At 50.1% G+C, this 20,542-nt stretch overlaps 1 protein-coding gene across 1 annotated transcript in view; it reads right to left on the bottom strand.

The window, feature by feature from the left end:
* Positions 1–7,806: 7,806 nt before the first annotated feature.
* LOC101881156 (cystathionine beta-synthase-like) overlaps positions 7,807–20,542 on the bottom strand; it is a 32,740-nt gene continuing 20,004 nt past the window's right edge. The window contains exons 9-18 of the mRNA XM_005151705.4: positions 19,417–19,486; positions 18,112–18,203; positions 17,148–17,273; positions 16,081–16,165; positions 14,382–14,487; positions 13,740–13,811; positions 12,375–12,509; positions 11,758–11,866; positions 10,914–10,998; positions 7,807–8,151 (exon numbers count right to left, since the gene is read on the bottom strand). Of these exons, the coding sequence (XP_005151762.2) occupies positions 8,054–8,151; positions 10,914–10,998; positions 11,758–11,866; positions 12,375–12,509; positions 13,740–13,811; positions 14,382–14,487; positions 16,081–16,165; positions 17,148–17,273; positions 18,112–18,203; positions 19,417–19,486 (978 nt within the window). The 3' untranslated portion in view covers positions 7,807–8,053. The remainder of the gene's footprint in view (positions 8,152–10,913; positions 10,999–11,757; positions 11,867–12,374; positions 12,510–13,739; positions 13,812–14,381; positions 14,488–16,080; positions 16,166–17,147; positions 17,274–18,111; positions 18,204–19,416; positions 19,487–20,542) is intronic.

The following is a 20,542-nucleotide window of genomic DNA, read 5'->3' as shown; positions in this document are numbered from 1 at the left end:
TCTGCTGTCTGGTCTGGGGGGGGACAACTGAGCTTTGACCTTCGTGACAAATAAGATGTTTTCAACCAAATGGATAAGAGCAGAGGGGGCAGGGGCTCACTTCCTGTGACAGAGGTGCAAGCAACCTTGCTGCCTGGGGAGGGTGATTTGTGACCCCCCCCACTGCTCAGCCGCAGTAAAGTCACCAGTTGAAGAGGTCTGCATCTGCTGTTGTACATTCAGTGTTAGTCACTGTCTACCTTCCTTTATAACACCTACCTCAGAAAACCAGGGGAAAAGGTGTTGTGTCCTAACCTTGTTCGGTGTTGCAAGTGACAAGTTTCTGAGCTCTGACCTGTGAAGCCCTGTGGAAATTGCTGGCTGCCCAAAGACAACTCGAGTCGGTGCCTCCTGTGCTCGTGGTAGCTTTTGTGAGGCTGTGTCATGTCGCAGTTTGCAGTGAGGGCTCTTCCTCACCCAGACCAGCCCCAGCTTCACTGCAGTTTTCTATGAATCACACAGGCTGGAGGCAAAACTGCCGAGTGTTCCAGCTCTGTACGGAGGGTGATGGCTGCAAGGGTTGTCCCACCCCCACTGGGGAGCTTGCCAGTCACAGGCCAGGCACATGGAGGGAGGGGGGGATGTTTACCCTGTTGAATGTGTCTTTCTCCTCTCCTGCTCCTTTGCCTGTTTCCCCACAGCAGCCGGTGCAGGACCAGTGCAAGGAAGTATCCCAGCTGCCAGCTCCACACAGAACATGTCCCCAGCATGTGCTCTCAAACTGTCCACTGCAAGGCCCCAAACCCTTTTCCGTTTTAACGCCTGAGAGCCCTCCAGCCATGGGAAGAGTCCAGGCTGTGAGTTCCAGCCTGCTCCCACCCTACAGCTACCAGCCAAGAGCTGTCAGTGGGGTGGCAGGGCTGGGGGGGACAGTGCAGTTACTCTGATGTTCTTATCCCACAGGCCCAGCTTTGAGGTGCAGTGGTTTCGGGGCATGCTGAGCTGTTACATCTGTGGCTGAGGCTCACTAGGGCCCTGGGCAGGGTCAGCCTCTGACAGCCCTGATTGAGAGATGCATGTTTCATCCTGAAAGGCAAATTCACCTCCTTCCTCCAACCGTCTCCTAACCCTCCCCCTGAATCTCATCCGCTCACTGTTTTTATTGCAGTCAGACAGAGCAGTAGAGAGGAATATGAAAAAACCCAGGGGGCACGTATAATGTTTTCAGGCATACCTGGGGCAAGGTGGCTGAAGGAAGGCTCACCTGGCCCGAGTAACACCAGCTGCCACACAGGAAATTACATGTGTGCTTATCAGTGGGTTTCAGAAGTTTATTGGTAAAACTGATTTTATTAAACCCCTTGAAGGAACATAATTAACACTGGTTAACATCTTAGCCTGAGGAAGCTCTGGTTTTATTGAAGTATCTCTGCATATATATATGTGTGTGCATAATATATCTATATACATCAAAGAATTCAGAAGACGCAGTTCTGCTGTACCCTGTGTCTGTCTCCAGTGGTAACGGGAAAGCACAAGTGAGGACACAGTCACTGACATGCAGTCTGAGGTACTGGAACATGTCAAGGACTGACAGTGGGATTGGCCCTGGGTGACTAGTCCATTGAGGTGGCTGTGAAGGACTGACCCAAGACTGCCAACATCCTGACATGAGTCTTCAAGGCTTTGCTCTGGAGGATGCAGGCACAAGAGGAATTTGCTTCCTTCTACGAATACAGCCCTGTGCTAACCCACCTACTCCTCCCACCTCAAAAAAGCCTGGAGAGAGGGAAGCCAGCCAGGCAGCCTTCTGAGTTTGGTCCCATCACCTTGAACTTGGTGGAATTACAGGAAGCAAAACCCTGGCTCCTGGGAGGAAGTTTATCCAGTGAGTTATATAGACAGACAGCATAAACACATACAACAGCACAACCATCTTACAAATAAATAAATAACTGCCTTTGCTCCAGTTACATGCTAGCAGCAGCCAGTCTAAGCTCTCATAGCTCACCGCCATGGAACAAACCTTACAACAAAGCAAGCTCACCCACTATAGACGATTTGCCCTGGTGTATACATGACATACAATGAGGCACCTCTCTAGTGCTCTTTGGCACAGCCACAGCCATTGCCAAGTCCTCTAGATCAGTTTGAAGCACTGAATACCTCCCAGTGAGGATGCCCTCCTGCTGCTGGAGGGGCTCCCCTGTCCCTCTGCCCTTGCCAGCAGAGGGGACAGCACAGTTCACTCCTTGCTCTTGCACTGCAGCCGGCCACCCTGGGCTGGGCAGGTACAAACCTGGTCCCCCCGGGCGGTGGTGGTGCCTGCGGGCACTGCCATCTCCTCCTCGTCATAGCACACGCACTGTGGGCAGCCATCAGCCACGGGGCTGCCCACGGCCTGGCAGGTGGGGGGCAGGCTGGGGCACAGCGGGGTGCAGGTGATGTCCCCGCCGGGGTGGCAGGTACACAGCTTGCGGGCGAAGTCAATGTAGAAGGAGCGGCCAACAGGGACGTGGCCACTGGCGAAGCCTTGCATTTCACAGTCGCTCTCCAGGTAAGGGGGGCAGGCACAGGGTGCAGGGCACGGGGGGCAGCAGCCCTCAGTGGTGGTTGGCTCCTCTGCATCCCTGTCAGGGCATGGGGTGCAGGCGCTGGGGTCACAGGTGGGTTTTGGGGCCACACCGCAGAGCAGGAGGCAGGCAAGCAACAGGCAAAGGGCATTGGTGAGAGCCATGCTTCTGGGGAGAGAAAGGGGAGACCAGCGCAGGTGTCAGGCTGGGCATGGGCACACCAAACCCACAAGGTCTCCACCCCCACAACATTCCCATAACCCATTCCCACAGTTCTGGTCATCTGCAGTGTGCTGAGACCAGCATTGTTTGCCTTAAAACATGAAGTCTTGTGCCCAAAAGCCCACCCTGGCTCCACCGAGGTGTCCTCCAGCCACCAGCTGTGGCTGTCCCGTTCAGACAGCACAAGATGGGCACTGTGGCAGCAAAGTTCACACTGCAGCACAGGCTGAGCTTTGCCATGGTTGCCCTGGCCAGCAAACGGCACATGTTCACCCCTATATTGATACTGGTATTTTATGTTTCAGTGACTAATTGTCCTTGGGAGGCATTCAGGCATGGGCACTTGAAGGACTCACAGAAGCACTCTCTGCTTTGGTGGCACATCCCTGTGGCTGCTACCACAGCTGGGACCCTGCTCCTCTAAGGAAGGGGTTTCCAGTGTCAGGCGCTCCTGCGGGACACTGCTCTTAGCCTTCTCCAATGTTCTCAAGCAGAGAACCTCTCACAGGATGAAATCTGCTCCCTGTGCCAACTTGCTCCTTCTCCACCTGCAGCTCCTAGGATGCACAGCAGTGCCTGGCAGCTCATGCTGACTCCCCTCTCAGTTTTAAGGACTCTTTGCAAACTCCAGCTTTTCAAGACCCAACATTTCCTTAAGTGCAGTCACAGTTTTGGATCCCTTCCCTCTGTCTGATTGACCTTAGGTGCTGCTGTATTAAATACGCTTGGTTTCCTCCTGCGCTGGGTCCTTCCAGGCTGGGTCTCTTCTCCAGTTGCCCCAGTGCTACCTTTGATTGCAATTACATCATTACCTTCACGCTGTGCATTTGATAGCCCAAATTTCCTACTCTTGGAGACATGCAACTACTTGTAATTGCTTCTTAACATTTCTTTAAGCAATAATATTTCAAAATTGCATAACTCTGAAGAAAAAGCTTGAAAGCACAAACTCCATCTTCAGTTTGAAGAAAGAAAGCCTTTGAAGCTTGCCTGGGTTTAAACTCTTGCTTGTTTAAATTACTGCCAACTGTCATTACCAAAGGCTTTGCACACCCAAACCTCTGTCCAGCCCCTGCAGACCCATTCACTGCTGAAACCTCCAACCCCACCTATCAATGGAATTGGACTTCTCCAACAGAGCCTATTTCCCACAAAACCACTACATGGAGTCTGTCCCTCAGCAGCTGCAGCAGGAGCAGACTCCTGTGCATGCCCGGCCACTTTTCCCAGTTCATCCCCCTCAGTTCTGGAGGGCCGGGATGCAGGCTGGCCACGGCACTCCCCTCCTATCCCAGCCCAAGTCCCCGGGGTCTCGGCTTCCCGAGGCGCTGGTTACCTGCTGCAGGGTGGCTGGGCAGGCGGGACAGGTGCTAGGGTGCAGCGCAGGACCCCAGGTGGTGTCTTCAGTCTTCACCCCACAGCCTGCCCTGGATCCTCTATTTATGTGCTGCTGGTGGTGGCTCCACGATGAAACACTGGTGGGGGGAGACAGAGGAGGCGGGGAAGGCTCTGTAACACAAAAGGTGGCTGGGCAGGGCCAGGGAGATGTTTATCTTGCTGGTGATGTTGGCTTAGTCTGTCTGGCTGCAAACTAATCCGGCATCTCCCAGCTGTCTGCAGGTCTGTGCTATCTCCCCACGCCCCTCTTTGCAGGCTTCAGACAGGGTTTCTGAAGTGTCAGCATCTCCCTGCACTTTGCAGGCTGCCGGGAACTTGGATAACAGTGTCCAGAGGGAAATAAACTGATTGGAAAAGTCTCGTGAGGCAGCACGGGTGGAGGGCAGCCAGCTCTGGGGTTAGGCACCCACAGTGCTCCTGCTCAGGAGCCAGACACAGGCATGGACCTTCTCAGGGCAAGGACCTTCTCAAGACACATGTTTTATCCTTGTCTCCATGCAGCTTCCTGGGGCATGCTTGACACACACCATTTAAAGTGCTTTAGGCTCTGTGTGGCTGTTTTCCTCTGGATTAAGGCACCTGGAGCCAAGGCCACATATCTCAGTGGAGGAGGTAGGCATGAGTTTCACATGCAGGCATAATCCAGGTGCCCTGACCAGCACAGGCAGCCCAAGCTTCCCTGGGTCCCAGCTGCTCTCTGGTGTGAAATCATCTTAGCCTGATGTACTAATGAGCTCATTGGAAGTGTGCCCCCGACCTTGCAGAGGAATGGGATGATGATAAACAGAAATACCTTGCAGCAGATGGACTGTGGACAGCAGCTCCCTCATGTACCTGTGTGCCCCTCAGAGCAGGAGGTGCTGCAGAAGAGCATGGACTGGTGCTCCAGGACCAGAGTCTGTCTTCTGCACTGAAGGTATACTGTGCTTAGGGCAGCGAGCATAGCATAGTGAGGTGGGATGCTGCCCAGCCCTCACCCTCTTCCTGCCATCCTCTCACAGCTCCTTAAGATAAAAATCCCCATTCTTCTGGGAGATGTGTGGGACCCCCATATCCCACAAAGCCTGAGATCACTCAGATACACTGAGCTGGGTGGCTGTGTCTCACTGCACATGTAAAATACTGGTATGGCCTCAGTGGCAAGGGGAGGGAAATGAACTTGAAAGACCAGTTATCTGGAAGGGGTTGTAGCTGTCAAGGGCAGCCCTGAGGACTTGGGTAGAAGGGACAGTGGGTGACAGGTGACAAGTGACACACTGGGCTCTTGGCCCTGCTCTACCACGGATGCTGTGTACAGGCACATCTTTACAGGTCCCATGGTGGTTACTACAAGACAAAGCAAGTGAAACCCCATCCCCTGCTTCCTGAGGCCTTTTCCTCCCCAGAGATGTGTGGGCAGAACAACACTAGCCATTCCCTCTCACCACCTCCTGCATCCAACCCAGCACCCCGCGGTGCCACTACTCTGCCCTGGTGCATGCTGTGGAGTGTGTTTGCACCCTCAGGATCGCAGTCTGTGGCAAAACACCACAGATGCAACATTTCCCTGGCTGGCAATGCCACTGCTGGATGTGCCTGCAATGTGGATGTGGAGCAATCCCGGAATGTCCAGGGCTCACACCCAACTTTATTGGTTCCCACACTCACAGTTAACACACAAAAGCCATTGTGTTTGTGACTAATACTCAGCAGTTACTTCACCTCTGCTGAGTGCAGCTGCCTGTCCTGCAGCGCTGCTGCTGCTGGGGCACAGGGGCTAATCCATAGGGGCCGTGCAGGCTGCAGAGAGGTTCAGGGCAGCTGATACCTGGGCTGTTGTTACGTGCTGTGAGCCCATCATCTGGGCTTTCAGGTGGTTGGTGTTGAGAGCTGACACATTCTGCACACCCACACCCAGTGTGCCAGGCAGGAGCCTGCTCTGCAGGTGAGCATCAGCTCAAATGCATCAAGTAGTGTATTTGTTTCTGTTCAAACTCACAGTAATGGCACACCTTTTACATAAACAGATGCAACTCCTGAGAGGACAGCCCATTAGCGAAGCTTGTCCTCCCCAGCCTTGGGCTTCAAGGTGATCTACATTCAGGCTGAGGTCTGGGCTCCATGGAGTTACGGGGCACTTTTACTCATGTGAGTTTGAAATACATACCCAGACTAAGATCGTTTGGTTTGCAACAGAGCTGCTAAAATGAATACAATACAATGAGGTTGAACTAATCAGTTTTTACTTTTTTCTGGACAAATATAGTTATTACTCAAGCAAACACTTGCAGAAGATTTGGTACAGCTTGTGGTGTTCAGAAAGCAAAAGACAACAGAGACATTCTTCCTAAATATAAATACTTCAACATTCTATTGTTTAATAAAAGTCTCATATAAACTAGATTAGGTTGGAAGTATGGACTAAACACTTGGCAGCAAACCAGAATTGGAATTGGCTGTTGTCACCTTGGAGCAGCTCCCAAGACTTATGGAGACTTATGGCAAAGCTCAGAGTGTCTTTGAGAGCAACTCCCCCAGTCCAGGTTTCAATGGTGCTTCGGTTGGTCCCACAGCCCATGCTCCTTTCACTTTTGCTTTCATTTATGTTTAGTGCAGACATGGCAAATGGCTCTTACGACCTTCATTATCAGTTCGTGGAACACATGACAGCAAAACTAAGATCAACCTCACCTTCCCCTCAATAACGAGCTCCCAGGATGCATATCCATGAGGTGACTGTTACACGATATAGGGATGAAGCCATATTCCCTCTCCCAGTTACTGTATGGTGAGAATGAGCCTTTACTTCTTGAATAGGTTTGGTTCACTGCCCCATCCTGTGGGACTGTGCTAGAGATACCCAGTGCTGCCAGCTCCCTCAGAGGTAAGGAAAGTGTTTTCCAAAGGCCAGTTGCAACTATGGGAGCCATCCTTCCCATGCCCATCACAGTCCTTGGCTCTCCCTTCACATCTCTCCTGCCCAGGTCCCAACCTTCCACATACTGGGGTGCAATGTCCCACCCGTTCCTCACTCTTCATCACTCCTCCGGGGCCCTGGCTCTCCTGCTGCCTCCTTGGTCCACAGACAGAGCTGGGGATAAGCAGGAGGGTCTCCCAGTGGTGCCTGCAGCTGTCCTGTGAGGGGTGGAGAGGGGCAGAAGGGAGCAGCCATGATGTGGCTTGCCCCAGCCCTGTTTCTCTCACAGCAGAGATGGGCTCCAGTACTGGTGTAGCCAGGGTGACTCGTGGCAGCACCAGCAGTGCATTGGTACCTATGGGTAGCAAGTACACTATAGAATCACAGAACCGCTAGGGTTGTAAGGGACCTCTGGAGATCATCCGGTCCAACCCCTGCCAAGGCAGAGCCACCCAGAGCAGGTGACACAGGAACGTGTCCAGGCGGGCCCTGAATGTCTCCAGAGAGGGAGACTCCATGACCCCCCTGGGCACCTGTTCCAGTGCTCTGCCACCCTCAACATAAAGTTCTTCTTTGTGTTGAGGTGAAACTTGTGTTTTAGTTTATGGCCATTGCTCCTTGTCCTGTCACTGGGCACCACTGAAATGAGTCTGGCACCATCCTCCAGGCACCAACCCCCCACCTGCTAAACAATGTGCAATAACAACCTTTCCCTTCCCATCCCCACCCCTCCCTGCATTACCCCTTCATCGCTGGGAAGCTCCGTGTAACCACACATGGCTATTAAACACAATTTCATCAGTTATCTTGTTAGTGGTATTCTGGGATGGTGTTTAGCGGACAAATGGTCAGTACGATTTTCACCTAGTCATTTTGAGAAACGATCAGCTGGATCAGACCAGAAAGCACCTCGCCGGGAGGTGGAGGCTCGGGGGGGAGCTGGTCCTGCCAGAGGAGCAGAGGACAGTACAGCCAAGCTGCTCTGCTACTTCTTCTCATTTCTGCTGACGAAGGTGAGGAGGTCCATGGCTGTGACCACACCGAACACCATCTGCTTCATGAAGGAGCTGCCGTTCCCATTGACTGCAAGCACAGAAAACACCAGTTTAGTGGAAATACAACCAGAAGAACCCCCACACCCAGCTGTGCAGGGGCTGCTGTTTGTTTATGAAACAAAAACCTCAACAGAACAGCAGCTGTCTCTGCTCTGCCTCAACAGGAAACACTGATGCAGCCTTGGTCAGGTCACTGGGATCACATCAGGGAGGTTTTAGCTGCAAATAATGCACCTTTTACCAGAGCAGGAAGCTTAATTCCCCAGCTATTTTTATCCAACCTCTGTTCCAGTCTTGCTTCTATCACCTCAAAGCTTTTCAGGCCAAACTAATGAGACTCTAAAAGCAGCACTGAGGCACTTTCTACTCTGCTCTCATAACATCCTACACCACCATTAATAAAACAGCATTGCAAGAATTGCTTTAACTATCTGATAAATGTTTTCTTAAATAAAATAGAACTAGCCACCAGAGCCCAAACACGAGATAAAATGCAGGCTCTGAAGGTGTGGGAATAAGGTAATAAATACAGGGGTAACTGCGACGGCATTAAAACAGCAGCTCTGGAAAAGCAAATGGGTGTTGTATGAAAACCAGAACAAGAGGCACTGCATGCAGCTGGCAGATGTTTTTCAGTGGGTACCATTTAATTTGTGGGTACCATTTATTTTATATTGAAATGTGATACAAAACAGATCTTCACTATTTTGTGATAACAAAGCTGAGAAAGGAGATTCTACCCAGTCTTATTCTCAGTGAGTGAATTGAAAATGTGCATAGAAGGCAGCTTTGAATGACGGACTTTTGCTTGCAACATTTTGCAGGAACATGTCTAGACTTGTAAGCCAGCTTTAGGGCCCGCTTCAAGGCAGCAGGCTACAGAGAAGGAAGCAAAGGGGTTGGGATGTTGCACGTGGTTGGTTTCAGAGACCCTGGGCTCAACAGGCAGCCCTTTGCTGGCCATCAACACAGCACAATATTGTAGGAATGCTCTGCATGTAGCATGTGTAATCCCATAAAATTAGTACAGTTACTCCCTTCAGCTCTAATTTAGAAGACTTAAGCATGAGTCTTCTGACTGCTTTTTCATGCTGTTAACATTTTAAACAAAGCAACTCCCCTGAGATAAGGTCAGATTTGTACTTCTAGAGATTTTACAGGATAATTGCCCTGAAAGGGTGTGTTAGGTCAGATTTGCAGAACAGCACCTGCCACCGTATCTGTTGTGGTCAGAGGAGCAGCAAGGTGTGATCCCTCTGGTATGGATGCATCAGCAACCCTCATGTGGTCCCACTGCGACTACTGAGTGGTTTGTTTCACTTAGGAGGGGGTGGCTGTACAGTGGTTCGAGAATAAACCAAAGCTGCTGGTACAGCTGCTTTATTGGACTGGCCTAGTGGTGCTCCTGAATTGGCAGAGAACCCCACAGCCAGCTGTGGTCCAGGTAAGGCTCACACACAGATGCCCCAGGCTGTATCCATCAGTGTATATTGTGCCTCTTGAGTCATGTGCCTCTGATGCAGGGCTTGCTCATTGTCCAACACATTTGTTTTCATCTTTCTCACCTTACCCTGGACCTCCAGGATAAGTGTCTTGATAGCACCAGCATCAGATAGCACCCTAAGGTCCCTCAGCATATCAATTTACCTAGGCTCCTTGGGGCACACAGACATAAAGATGTCTCTTGGCTGTATCTCTAGGGGTGGCAAGTGGGAATAAAGGTTTTCAGAAGATGGTACAGCCTCTGGGCATGCACAGCAGAAGGTCTTTAAACAATGAGATGCAGACTGTATAGTTTGTTTCCTTGCACTTAGATGCCTGAATTCCACCTAAGTTTTATCGAATGTGTACAAATGCTTCTTCCATAGAATCATGGAATCACATAATGGTTTGGGTTGGAAGGGACATCAAAGATCATACAGTTCCAACCTTTCTGCCATGGGCAGGGGCACCTTCCACTAGACCAGGTTGCTCAAAGCCCTGTCCAACCTGGCCTTGAACATGCCAGGGATGGAGCAGCCACCGCTTCTCTGGGCAACCTGTTCCAGAGCCTCATCACCCTCCTAGTAAAGAATTTCTTCCTAATGTCCAGTCTAAATCTATCTTCAATTTAAAACCATTCCCCCCTTGTCCTACCACTATATGCCCTTGTAAAAAGGCCTTCTCCAGATTTCTTGTAGGCCTCCTTTCAACCTTGCCATTAAGTACTAAACCTGCAAATATCTCTCATTCCCCTCATTTCCTCTGTTGCTCACAGCCAGTAAGGCAGTGATTTGAATTCAAGGCCAAAAGGCTAAACAAGAACTAGAGGCCAGAGCCTACAGCTGTGCAGCAAATGCACTGCACCCAAAGGTGCTACTTACAGTCCACCTTGGCTGTCAAGAGGGGACCAAATGAAATCCCTTAATGAGTACTCATCCCCAGAAGTGTATATCTATGGGAAGCCATGAGATGAAGGGAGGGGATTGGGATGATGAATGCTTAAGCATCACCCCTGCATGAAGAGGACAACACAGCTCCCATGGCCAGGATCTGGGAAGGGCTCCTGCAGGATGCACATCCTGGTGCTAGTCCTGGACTCCTTTGATTAAGGCTTCCCTTCTTTCCCCTCATCTCGTTAGTGTCAGGAAAGGAAATGGGTGAATAATTGGCAGTTCCAGGGCTTTGCAGAGCCAAAGGGCAGAAATCTTTCCTGTAGGGGCTGACACCTGCCAAGCTCAGTTTGAGAATTTGCCTTTCCCCTCTTAGACATTCATGCAAAGCCCACACAGTGCTGCTGAAGATACCTACACTGCATTTGCTCATGTACAACAATAGCAAAGTGATCGTTCTCCAGGATGCAGGAAAGCTTGCCGAGGCTGTCCTCCAGGCCAATCTGAACAGGACAGAAAGAGACATTGTAAGTTTCACTTCACATTTAAAGGGCAGTGGTAGCAGAGCCTGGTTCCTGACTCTAAGCCATGAGTTGTCAAGGTGCCACACAGCTGGACCAAGATCAGGTACACCTCACCCACTCACACTGTTCTGCAGAGATGGGAGAGGATGCCAGCCACCTGCAAACCAGGCTTTGTCATAGAATCAACTAGGTTGGAAAAGACCTTTAAGATCATCAAGTCCAATCTTTAAGCCTCCCCCCAGCCCAAAGAGCCTCCATGGGCTAGCATGAGGAGATGGCTTCAGCTCCCCTAAAACACCATCCATTTGCCTCACTCCCTCTCTAGACCATTGCTGGACATCCAACCCAGGCATCCCTTTCCTGCACACCCACCAGAGCCCATGCCTGTTGCCCCAGCCCTGCTGAGCCCTGGAAATACCTGGGCTCTGATTTCAGGGGGTGCTGAATCCCCAGCTGGACAAAATCCTCTGACAATGTAAGACTGGGAATGGACATTCACACGCTTTGCTCCTGGCTTGAAAACTCCCATGTCTGAACCCTACAGGCTCAGCAGCATTTTTTCCAGTGCCTGTCCTTACTGTCATCTCCATGATGCCAACACCCTCCCACCTCTCTTCTTTCACCTCTCTGATTTTTCATTGACCTCCTCTCCCAGCTTCTGTCACACCTCAGGGTGGCCATGCTGCTCTCCCCATGTCCCCATCCCTGGGCAGCAGATGCCACCATGCACAGCGGTACCTTTGAGAACTGGTCGTAGATGACCTTCGTAACGGAGTCTGAGAACTGTGCGTTTCCAGCCAGCACTGAGGAAAGGGTGTTGCTGAGGGTCACCATTCCCAAAATAAGCCTGTAAGGGAACAGGGAGTTTTCCAAAAGGTCAGGCCTGAGAGAAGGCACATAATTTATGTAGGGGCTGAAGGATTCCCCTCAAAGTCAGTGACTAAATCACTGCTGCTGTCAACAGGAGGCACCAACTTTTTCCTCATCTTAGTAGGACAGGAAGATTCTTGTCCTCCCCAAGCTGCTGGTGTAACAGTGGTTAAATTCTGCTATTCCAATGCAGGACTTAGCAGCTAGGAGAAGGAAAGCTTGCAGTGCTTATTAGTGTGGGTTTTCCACCCAGCCTTCATCTCTCCTCTGGCCTCCCTTTGCACTGATCCAATTTCTGCTGAATCTGGTGGGTACTGAATTTGGTTTTGACTTTAACTGGCTCATTTACAGAGACACACTTATGCATCACAGAGTCCAGTGCAAGAGCCCCATCATGGGATCAGTAAAGGCACTTTCTCTTTAGCTTCCTTGTGGCTGCTTTTCCTATGTGAATGGCCATCTTTGTAAAGAGCAAAAATAGTTACCCTGATTCAGCAACAACAGGAGCTTGGTCATATCCCTTCTCCTGGAGGATCTCAATTGCCTTTTGACAGCTGACTTCAGGGAGGAGAATGAGAGGGGACGAGAGATTCAGTTTCTGCACCTTGATGTTCCACCACCTGTTGAAAGACAAATGGCAGCACCAAACTGTTACCAAGCTGCTGCATGGCTGTGGGCTTTGCTCAGGGAGGCAAGGCCAGCAGAGATGAGACCAGCCACACAGAGACATTCTGCCTGCCTGCAAAGATCACCCCGCTTCTGTCCCCAAAGCAGTGATGCTACAAGTCCAGCATGGCCAGGTCTTGTTGAAGCCAAGCCCAGTGTTCATACAGCTCCAGAGACAGGGCTGAGGCCAGCAGCTGGCAAAGTGTGGAGCTATCCTGAATCCAAGGAAGTTATTGAGGGCTTTGCTCCAAGCTCATGAGTGGTGAGGACTATCAGTTTTACTTCTTTGGTCTGCATCTTTAGTCCTCAAAATGCACTATCTACAGATCCTTCAGGAGACAGCCTGGCAGAGATGCTTGTGTGATTTATAAGGGACAAGTTACGTTTGTTTGCTGGGGACCACAGGCAACTCCCAGCTTATCTCAGTCCTTTGCTCTTGCTAGAGGCTGAAAGAGAAATTCTAAACAGGCACAAGAGGCCTTCAAAACGTATTGAGGTTTTAGGAAATATTTTGCAATAACCCTTGGTTATAGTAACCTACAGGAGCAGGTGACATCAGTAATACCTGCTGTCTTCAAAGTGAGACTAGGTGCTTTCTAAACAACTGGCAGCAGCCCAGCCGCATGTCAATTGGCATCAGCAGTGTGATTCCCTCTCTTGAGGGGGCTCTTTCTCCATGGCATTCAAGAGACAGCTCAGTTGCTCATCTCTGCTGGCCTGCAGCTCTGGAAAGTGAAAACTTGCTGTTCCCTGCCTGAAAAGTCCTTCAGAGCTGTTTGAAAGGGTGCTTGCTAAGGGAGAGACCCATCTCCCCACCAGCCCCATGTTCCTTTGAACACAGCTGTGGAGTAGGCCTGGAGGTTGTGAGTGAAGCTAGATGTGCCCCTAAACTGTTCTGCTCAGCAGGGCTTAGGTGGTCTGGACAATGACTGCCATGTGGGAGCAGATCAGCAACTTCAGGATGTAAACATCTCCTTCATAGACTTTGATTGTGGAACAGGGATTTCTGATCACTCAAAAGAGAGGAGCTGACATTACATGCCCCCCCCATGAGGGATCCAGCCTTAACTGCAGTTTTTCTAAATACTAACAGATAATGCTTTCCTTGGAAGTTGTTAAATTTCCAGGCTTAGAATGCTGGCTCCCTTAGCACAGTTAGTTTGTACCAGAGGAAGCTGTCTTACCAAGGCTTGTGCTCCTGGGCGTCGCTTAGGAAACCGTTTTTTATCATCCACTTATCATTCAGAAATTTGGACCTAGAAATGACCAACAAAGAGCGAGTCTGTGAGCTCTCCAGAAGAAGTCGTGCTTTGTTTCATGCACTAGACCACAGCACTGCCCCGGGGCTCCCATGATTTTTGCAGCTGGCTGCTCTCAGCCCCTTTTAAGGTCAGTGGGAGCTGCGGGTGCTCGGTAACTCTTGGAAGCATGTCAGCTATTTGCCTTCCTAACTTTAGGCATGCAAGTTCAAAAACCATAGCTTGACTGATTCCTGCTCCGTGCAGTCAGTCAGTGACAAGAGGAAATAAAACCCAAACATCCCAAGACCCAGCCCGTGGTGCTTGCCACAGCAGTATGCTATTTATCCGTGTTGTTTGCTTTGTTTTTCCTATGAGTTGCTCCAGGGGCACTCCCAGCTCTGGGCTCACACTGGGTACCATGCAATGAGAGGTCCTGGGTTGTTCTCCAGCAATCCATGCCACCAGGGTTCAGCAGTGCTAAGCTCATGTCCCTGAAGGGCCATATGGCCCCAGGCCATGGCATATGTAGAGCTGGGGAGAAGGCTGTGGAAGCTCCCACCCAACACCAGAAAGCAAGAAACTCACATGTAGTTCCTGACAGAGTCAGGCAGGATGACAACACAGCGCTGACCTTCCTTCAGGTCCTTGGCTGCCTGCACAGCAACAGACATGGCACTGCCCGAGCTGCCTCCTGGGTAGGTACCAAGAAGAGAGAGACAAGCATCAGGGCTGCCCAGGATGTAGAACTGCCGTCCCAGTGCATGGGGCATGGCACTGCCATGGCTAGTGGAACAGAGGCACCCAGGAAAAGCAGTAGCAGAGGTGTCACCTCCTACACCAGGCTCAAGACACTGGGAATAGGAGGACAATCAGCCCCACAGCCCCATAGGCTTTAGGATCGGGAAGAGGTAGCGGTTGAAGGGATATGTTCATATGATGGCTCTTGGCAATCGGCATTCATGGCAGCGTAAGAGTCATGAACTTCATGAACCATTTCTTGTGGTGAGTCTGTGGGCAGGCCAAGGTCTGAAAGGTTCAACACAGGGACATTCTGCTGCCCACACCATACCCTCCTTTTGGGTGACAAGAACACCATGCCAAACCTAGACCTTCTAACTGACATATCTGGCAATCAAAGATTGGATTTAAATGCATTGTAAAGACTGAAAAAATCCATAAACATTACATTCGTGCTTAGAATACCAAGCCAACGTGATGGAAGACTTAAATGCTTCCTGTGCCTGTGTTCACACATGTGGTTTGCTGCACGTAAGGAAAGCAGGTTCCTGCTTTACAGAGGCAATTCTTCCACCAGTAGTTCAAGTACTGGAAGTCAAACACATTCCACTATCTGTGTGCCAATTACACACTGCATTCAAGGCAGCACGTATTTTACAGCAGGTTAATTAGCACATTTCTCAAACAAATGGGGAAAGGCCCTGAAAAATGCAGTTCAGGGAACATGGAGCTATTCACAAATTATAGTCGGGATCAGTAAGTGGTTTCTGTTGAAACACAGTGACTCCGTGCCTGCTGGCTTAAATCAGCATTTAAGAGTTTCATTACAAATGGCCTGATCTTTTCTAAAACTCCCTGGATGTGAGCACTCAGGGCTTTTATCAGCTGTAACTATAAGCCTACATGTTGCCTGGTCCTGGGTGGGAACCTATGGCTAGCTGCTCAGTGGCAGGGAAAGCTGACTGAAATGCTGATGCTCTGTAGAGGCTCTTAGGGCACAGGCAGGGTTTGTTTGAGGGCATCCTTTCATTTTGGAAAGCTGGTGGGATCACTTACAGCTTGTTGGCACAGGGAGAAATACTCAGTAAGAACATCTTACACTTTCTTTACTTCCAAGCTTTCCTTGGTCCAAACCTGGCACCTCTTGTGTGTGTGGCAATGGTTCAACAAGTGTACTGCCCCACAGAGTTGTCAGTGGAGCAACAGTTCTAGTCCACCTGTCCTGCCCCGAGCCCCATTAATCCTCTCTTCAGCCCCTGTAACACTACACCACACGGGGTTAGGCCTGAAGATCCAGTTCCATGTGCAGAAGTGCCCCGGTAAGAGGAGAGTTATTGCTTCTATAATTACTGTGGCCAATGAGTCAGATCCCAGATCAAAGGCACACTGCCATACCTCTGCAGTCCACACAGCCCTACACACCAGCTCAGGGTTCAGCCATCCAGCAAGCACTAAATGCAGAGAGCACCCACACCAAAGAGTTTTGGTCCCAAAAGGATGAGATTCAGAAAATGTGTTAAGAGAAGCAGCGGCTGTTGGTGCTTACCACACAATAGTCCCTCCTCCCTGATCAGCCTGCGTGACATGAGTAACGAGTCTCTGTCGTTGCATTTATACCACTGATCGACCACCTGAAGGCAAAAGCAGGAAGGTTGTGTCTTGGTGGTGTTATTTCAGGCTGTCCCTACTCTCTGAGGCATTCCACGGTGCTGATGCCTACAACGTCTGGCAGCTTTGAGCTGCTTTGCATACTTGTTGAAAGCAAATATGTTTGTCAGGACATCCTTGGTCTGCAGGGCATGCCTTTGCTTTGCAGGCACCCACTCTAGCCTGTCCAGCCAGCATCCTTTCCTTGGAGAGTTAGGGATGTCTGAAAGGTTCAGAATCAGGGTGTTGTAGAGGGAATGATGTTCACGATGCCCTAGGCTGTGCTACACTAGTGGTCAATATTTGCAAGGCAAATTCAGACCCAACTACAAAAAGAGTTTGAGGTTATTACAGGTCCCAGTTCTAAAGCTGTGTGCCAACAACAGAGATGTAGTTAGCACAGTATCTGAAAGCAGAAAGAATCTGAGGTCTGATGCTGTGGGGGACCTTTCTAAGAACGAGGATGGGAGAACACGGGCAGCTTGAGTTAGGGCTTTAAAGCTCTGTACCTGGTGCTACAGATACACCAAGAAACTTGACAAGAAGCAGAATGACATTCATAGTCTGTTGCATTGTATAGCTTGGTCTTGTCTTCCAGCCCATAAATGGTGCAAGGTTTCTGCTGTGTGCATGTGGTGCCTGTGACACTGATGGTTCAGGAAACACTAGGGTGATGAAGAGCAGCCTTAGCAATGACCTCTTCTGTGTGATCACAGTGAAAGAGGCTGCTGAGAAGGCTGGTACTGTGACATATTCCTCATTTGCCCCTGTATTTACCTTCTCACTGTAGGTCAGTTACAATCAGATTTACTCAGATGCGTTAGTGTTGGGATCCCAGTCCCCCCACAGCCACTTGTTCTGTGCTGGGAAGGCACATAAGTACCCTTAGATACAACTGGGGGCCAGAGGTAGGCTGGATGCAAAGCCAAAGATGGGACAGAGGCCTCTCATCACATGGCTACTTACTGATCTGTCAAGGACAGTAGGGATAAAGTCATGCCCAATGCCCTCCACTTCGATGTTTGTGGTGTTTGTCGTGTTCATCTCACTGGGCAGAGCGACAATGGAGCCTTCAGGATCCACACCAATGACCTTTGAGGGAAGGGAGTTTTGTTAAACCACTCACAGGAAAAATTACCCACAGCCTTATCAGCAATGTTTCCCTTCCCATAACATCCATTCAGATTCCACCCACTGGCAGCAAGGAGAGCTTACAGGATAAAAGGACACTGTTTCCCACTGACCTTTTAAATAGGTCCTAGGTAGTGTTCTGCTGCTGAAGTGACTGGTGGCTTGAAATGTTACCACTCTTAAGGTGTTTGTCCTCACCTCTTTGGCAATGACGGCTACTTCCAAAGCCCAACCCTTAGGATAGGGTGAGTGCTCCTTAATCTGCTGCAGTGCCAGATGGCTCAAACCTCTGGAAACCTATGGCTACAAACATCCTTTCTGGATCTAGTTGTGCTGGCTGCCAGTGACACCTCCCTGGTTGCTTATAGCTTTATGTCTGTGTTGAGGTCTCCTCCATCCACACATGGCATAACAAGGGCTGGTGAAGGCTGTCGGTGAGGTAACCTCATCTGCAGCTCCTCCAGCAGCTGGGTGAGCACCATTTCAACTTGCCTCTGGTGAATCAGGTATCTCTCACACATTGGCTACACAGAGGGGCAGTAACTGTCAACCCTCCAGTCTTCTTTGAATCACAAACTCTGCAGAATGAGCATCTATGATTGGTGTCAACCATAGAGCAGGGAGGCTTTTGCAATGGCAAGTTGCTTCCAACAGAAGTCAAGCTTGCTGTATAAAAATACATAGGTGAAGACCACAACTGCTAACTCAGGTGGGCCATGGGGTTAGGTTTGATCCAATCACAGGCAGGAAAACCCAGGGAGATGCAGCTCCCAGCAGGCAGCCCTGCTGCCCCGCTTACCTTGCATTCTGGGCATTTCTCCTTCAGCTTCCTGGCGATGCCAGTGATGGTGCCTCCTGTGCCAGACCCAACCACCACCATGTGGACCTTGCCTGCAGGTCAGGGAAGAGAAAAGCTTGCAGGGACTCAGCATGGCCTCCAGCATGGTGTTCCCTCTATTCAGGACCCTGCACAGAGGCAGAGCCCGTGCTCCTCAGCTGCTAGAACCCCGTGTGTTCTAGAATAGGCAGCAGTCATGCTAGTGGGCAGAGCATGGTCCTGTGCAGATGCTCAGATGAGCTTGCAGGGCAGGAGCCTGAAGGTAACCTCTGGATCTCCCACTGTTCTTCATTATTTCTGTGTCTTTGTTGTCTACTGGCTTAAGGGGGATAGAGTATCTCAGTAACTTCCAGCCCTTGCAAACCACACCACATTGAAGCAAAGCATCTACGTGAATAACAACACGTATCAGTAACAGGCACAACTTCTGTGCTAGTGTTAGCATCCACAGTGGAGAGATGGCAGAGCTCTGCCCTGGCACCTGTATTGATCGGATGTAGCCTCACTGGCATCAGTGAAATTGTACTGATTTAGGACTGGTAAGAGTCTGATCAGTCAGACACTTGTGCTTCTTCTGCATTGGGAAAAGGACTTGTAATTCACTACTTCTGGCAGCCAGCAAGAGCAAATTTAAATGTGCAGAAGGGGAGGCTGGGACTTCTTTGTTCCTGTTGCTACACAACTGCTTTAGTGTTATGATAACTGCTCTCCAGTTAAAACCCTTGAGTCCTGTTTACATTCTGCAGTGCTCCCAGTACTGGCAATAAATTTCAATCCTATCTGCACAGACATGGGCTCCTTCATCCTCCACCAGCTATCACATCAAACATCATTAGTCTGTGAAGTTTCAGTCTGTTTTGGTTTGCAGATGAGTGTGCTGGATCAGATGCAGCCCGCCATGCCCTGATGGATTTATGTTCCCCTGTGAGGCCTCTTGGGCCATCTTGTGTTTGCAGCTGACAGGTCACAGAGATTTTGTAGCCACAATGAGACTGGTTCTTCCTCCTTGGGAACAGCCTGAATTCATCTGGTCTCCTCCCTCAGGGTTGTGAAATGGGAGGCCATATCTGGGAAGCCCTGGAGGCTCAGGTGTATCTGGAGTGGGCTATGAGAAGTTGTGTGTCAGTATTACTGAGGGTGCCTTCACCTACAGAGGTTTCTAGACATTTGGGTCAATAAATGACGTAAAATAAGGCTCTCCAGGGGGCTATCTCCTTCTGTGCATCCTCAGTACATACGACGTACAAACAACAGCACAGACAGTACCTTCACACTGCTCCAGTATCTCCTCAGCCGTGGTGTCGTAATGAGCCAGCGGGTTGCCTGGGTTTCGGTACTGTTTGTTTCAACAGAGAACAGCAAGAGTTACCGTGGTGTGAAGCACAGGTCAAATACCAAACTAGCAATAGCTCCTGACGAACTTTACCCAAAGCATGCGACTGCACCCTCCTCTCCCTGGCAGGGGGTGAACTGCAGCCTGGCCAGGCCACATCACAGGTGTTGCTCCTGGTTGTCACTCTGGGACAGATCTCCAATGACACTTGGGGTAAGTCCACAAGTCTGCATTGGAAGACTAAATGTGCCCACAAACACTCACTCTGGAACCCATGGTAACTATCCAATGTGGCTCTCCCAGGTTTTGTGGGCTCTGGTGGTTTTGTCGTGACCCTAGCTGCCAGAGGGAAGACAGCTGCTCAGTATTTTAGCTATTGCTTAGATAGAAGCATTTTAACCTTTTCTGTTGCCTTGAAAAAGTTGAAAACAGCCCCACAACATCGCTAAAAAACCTGGGGGGAAAAACATATCCCTGCTCAAAAGCCACATTGGAAAAATTTCGTTCAAGTATCATACATGCATATGCAATTTTGAGAACTGCTTTGTCATTTAGAGGCATTTGTGGTTGGCAGTGCAGCAGGTTAGGTGGCTGGAGCTATGGGGCAGTGTAGCTGTCCTGCCTGTGCAGAAGGATCGACCACAGGGGTACACAGGTACAGCACTGATATGTGTTCAGCCCCATGTTCACACCCATAGAGCAGGCTGCTTCTGAAAAGTGTATTCAGACACTGAGCTCCCTTTTCTGAAAAGGAAGGAGCTTCCCTGACTCTTTTGCACTATAGGAGATCCCTGCTTGCTCTGGGAATGCCTTCCCACAGTGGGGTCAGACTGAAAGCAGAAGTGCCCTCTTGTACAGGAACCGACTTTTTTCAGGTCAAAGTTAAATCTGAAGCAAAGTAAACCTGAAGGAGTCTCTGAAGTGTGCAGGAAAACCCAGCCTTACCCACATGCAGGCATTGGTAGAAGTACTACAGGTTTGGAAGGGTCCCTTATTTTGTTTCTGCCAAACCATGCTTTGCAATTATGTTTCAAACACCATAAAACCCTGGCAAAATCT

The sequence above is a fragment of the Melopsittacus undulatus genome, chromosome 2, assembly GCF_012275295.1.
Source record: "Melopsittacus undulatus isolate bMelUnd1 chromosome 2, bMelUnd1.mat.Z, whole genome shotgun sequence".
NCBI lineage: Eukaryota > Metazoa > Chordata > Aves > Psittaciformes > Psittaculidae > Melopsittacus > Melopsittacus undulatus.
This window is presented reverse-complemented; position numbering and strand designations above follow the sequence as displayed.